Source organism: Hyaena hyaena, unplaced genomic scaffold, assembly GCF_003009895.1.
Source record: "Hyaena hyaena isolate Hyena2069 unplaced genomic scaffold, ASM300989v1 scaffold_118, whole genome shotgun sequence".
Classification (NCBI taxonomy): domain Eukaryota; kingdom Metazoa; phylum Chordata; class Mammalia; order Carnivora; family Hyaenidae; genus Hyaena; species Hyaena hyaena.
Genome location: NW_024080751.1, coordinates 587183 through 590691, shown reverse-complemented (window position 1 = coordinate 590691; position 3509 = coordinate 587183). Strand labels below are relative to the sequence as shown.

The following is a 3509-nucleotide window of genomic DNA, read 5'->3' as shown; positions in this document are numbered from 1 at the left end:
ACAGACACGCGCAGAGCACCCCTCCCTCCCCATCCTCCCCAAGCGGGGACAGCTAGTGTCCTGGGTGTCTGACGCTGACTAGTGCCTGCGGGAGGCCCCAGCCGTGCTGAGAGAGCCCAGAGGTCCTGAGCCCGGCGGGGGCCGCAGAGGGGGTCACCGAGGGGCCGAGAAGCCCTCTGACAGTCTCCCTGGACCTGCGGAGATGCCATGTGTCCAGACCAGACAGGTGACCAGCGGCAGCACCCCCCTCCCCCCCAGGCAGGATGCTGCCTCAGGGAGGGCTGTCCCTACACCGCCCCCTGCGGTGACAAGTGCTCACTCACGAGGTCACCACTGCTCCCCCCGGGTCCCCCCGGGTCCCCCCGGGGCAGCGCTGAGGCTGGGACAAGCACCCCCAGCCCCGGGTGGGCAGCGTGTCCACAGGACTCTGGGCCGGGTTCCCTGCAGAGGGGCGGCCGGCTCAGTTTACTCCTCTCTGGGGAACCCTCCTTTGGGCTTGGCTTTCCCCCAAGCCGGGGCGCGGGGCGTCACCGCAGTTTCCTCCGGGAGGGAGCGAAGCCCCGCCCCCCCTCCCCCTCCCCCGTAACTCCCTGCGCCTGAGCCGGGGTGGGGGCGGGGCCCGAGGCACCAGTGGCTCCTTTTGGAGTGTTGGGACCAGAGAGCTCCCTCCCCGCACCCCAGGGTCCCGGGCTCCCGCCCCACCCTGTGAGATGGGCGGGGCGTCACAAAGGCCCGCGGTCCCCATGGCAACTCGCTGGACGCGGCGGTGGCGCGCTGGGCGCACAGTCCGCCGCGAGGCTCTCTCCGCTCCGGAGGCCGGGCAGGTGGGCTGGGCGCGGGCGGGGGCGAGCGGGTGGGCCTGGGGGCTTCTGGAAGGCCCAGGAGGGTGTCGGTCCGGGTGCAGAGCGGCCCCTTCCCCGGAGCTCACACCAGCGCCTCGGCGGTTTTCCTCCCGAGGGACTAGGGGGCACCCCTGTACCCCCAGACCCAGGGGCCAGAGCAGGACAAGGCTGGGATCCCCGGAGTCCCGCTTCACTGCACCCAGTGCCCTTTCTGTGGGGCCCAGGGCCTTCTCGGTTTCTGCGCCCCAGGGAGGTGGCCTTTGTGGAGGGAGACTGACTTGGGTCCCAACCTCACTGTCCCTTAGCAGTGTGGCCTTAGGTCGCTCACCCTGCGAGCTTTCTTTGTAGCTCATCCAGCCCTGGTGTTGCTGGGACAACCTGGGATCTCGGCTGTCTCACTGCCCTGGGGGTGGCTGGGACCCCGATTGCTGGCGCCTTCTCCAAGGAGCCCCAGCTTGCAGGGGCCAACCCTCGTGTCCAGTCCTGGAACCGCGGCTGCAATCAGCCGCAACCCCCCCCCACCCCCGCCCAGAGCTGGGAACCAAGGCAGGGATAGCTCAGGACAGTCGGGCTCTGGAGGTGACGGCTGCGCTCAAACTCTGAACTGAGAACAAGCTACGAAGCATTTTAGCCTCAGGCCCCCATCTGTGAGATGAGGTCAGGCGACCTCACCACTCTACGGGGTCCGGTGTGCGGTGAGCTCATTAAGGATGAGAGCGTGGACTTGGTAACTAGAAGCCGGCACGACTATCCCTCAGAGCTGAGGCTGGGGCCCCCCTGCCACCCTCGCTGGCCTCCAGCCACCAGCTGGCCTTGTCTCTGGGTGAGCCCTGCCCTCGGCTCCGCACCTGCAGCCAGGCACGGGAAGTCTGCAGGGCGGTGGTGTCCCCGAGGAGGGTCTGGTGCTGTGCGCACAGGGTCACGCCGAATCCTCTCCACGGCACTGTCCCGAGAGAGCACCCTCACCCCACCCAGACGAGGAACTGAGACCTAGGCCGGGCCACTCAGCTGGTCAGAGGCTGGGGTTCCTGCCCCAGCGCCCATTGTATCAGCTCTTCCCTGTGTCACACAACTGACACCGTCAGTGGAGTGCTGCCCCCGCCCCCCCCCCGTGTCCAGTTTTATGCAGATCCACAGCCTTCCCTCCAGCAGCCTCTTTCCAGAGAGACCATGCCCTCCCCCTCCAGCCCCTCCCCCGGGGGGAGGACAGAGGACCCGGAGCCACCCCCCTGCCCTGAGCGAGCCCCTGGGCAGGTGGCAAAGGCCAACTGACTTTCAGCTCACACCCCACCCTCTACCCCTGCTCCCAGACAATGAACTTCCAGGTGACAGGCCTGGGCCTGGACAAGATGAAGCTGGACAGTCCCCAGTCCTTCCTGGACCAGGAGGAGGCGGAGGAGGCGGACGATCAGCAGCTGCTGGAGCCGGAGGCCTGGAGGACCTACATGGAGCACCGCACCACCCTGCGCGAGTTCCTGACCTCGGACCTGAGCCCGCACCTGCTCAAGCGCCACCACGCCCGCATGGAGCTGCTCAGGAAATGCTCCTACTACATCGAGGTCCTCCCCAAGCACCTGGCCCTGGGCGATCAGAACCCGCTGGTGCTGCCCACCACCATGTTCCAGCTCATCGACCCGTGGAAGTTCCAGCGCATGAAGAAGGTGGGCGCGGCCCAGACCAAGATCCAGCTGCTCCTGCTCGGGGACCTGCTGCAGCAGCTGGGCCGCGGCCACGCCGAGCTGGGCGCCCTGCTGGAGTCGCCCGACCCGCGGCCCTTCCTGGCGGGCTGGGGGCTGGTGGAGCAGAGGCTGGCGGACCTGTCGGCTGTCATGGACAGCTTCCTGGCCATGATGGTGCCTGGGCGTCTGCACGTCAAGCACCGCCTGGTGTCCGACATCGGCGCCGCCAAGATCCCACACATCCGGCTCATGCTGAGCACCAAGATGCCCGTCATGTTCGACCGGAAGGAGTCGGTGGCCCACCATGACTGGGTCAGCCTGCGCTGGTGCGTCACCACCCAGCCGGTGGCGCCCGAGCAGTTTGAGCTCCGCTTCAAGCTGCTGGACCCACAGACCCAGCAGGAGAGCCTGCAGCGTGGCGTCGTCCCCGTGGCCGCCTGCACCTTTGACATCCACAACCTGCTGCCCAACCGCTCCTACAAGTTCACCATCAAGAGAGCCGAGAGCTACACGCTGGTGTACGAGCCCTGGCGGGACAGCCTCACTCTGCAGACCCGGCCGGGGCCCCCCGAAGGGCCCACCCCCCGTCGGCCGGGCAAGCCAGGCCTGTCCCTGACCACACTTTCCGAGAGATGATTTTCTAATATTTATCCACTAATAAAGAGGAGTATAAGCACACGCACCGCTTACGTTTTAGGGGCGGCGGCAGCAGCTGTGTGAGTGCTTCTTCCGACTCCACCCAGTCTCCCCACAAGCCCCGGGCCCCCCAGGCTCCGGCCGCCTTTCCCAGGGGAACCCTGGGCTGGACCTTCCAGGGGAGCGGACCCCTGGAGAAAGGAGCATCGCCCTGGCAACTGGCTGCCATTAGCAGTGAAGAGAGCTTCTCCGAGGGGCTCTCCCGCGTGGGCCCCAGCCGCTCCCACATCCCTCCTTCCCGTTCTGTCACAGCAGCCCGCCATGTGGCGTTGGCACGGGCTTAGCCCTGCGT

The 3509-nt window shown here is 67.3% G+C and overlaps 1 protein-coding gene across 1 annotated transcript; it reads left to right on the top strand.

The window, feature by feature from the left end:
* Positions 1-751: 751 nt before the first annotated feature.
* On the top strand, positions 752-3203 carry FNDC11 (fibronectin type III domain containing 11). The gene is made up of 2 exons (XM_039237057.1): positions 752-824; positions 2153-3203. Exon 2 carries the CDS (start codon positions 2156-2158, stop codon positions 3155-3157), a length of 1002 nt encoding a protein of 333 aa, XP_039092988.1. The 5' UTR covers positions 752-824; positions 2153-2155; the 3' UTR covers positions 3158-3203.
* The last annotated feature ends 306 nt before the right edge of the window (positions 3204-3509 follow it).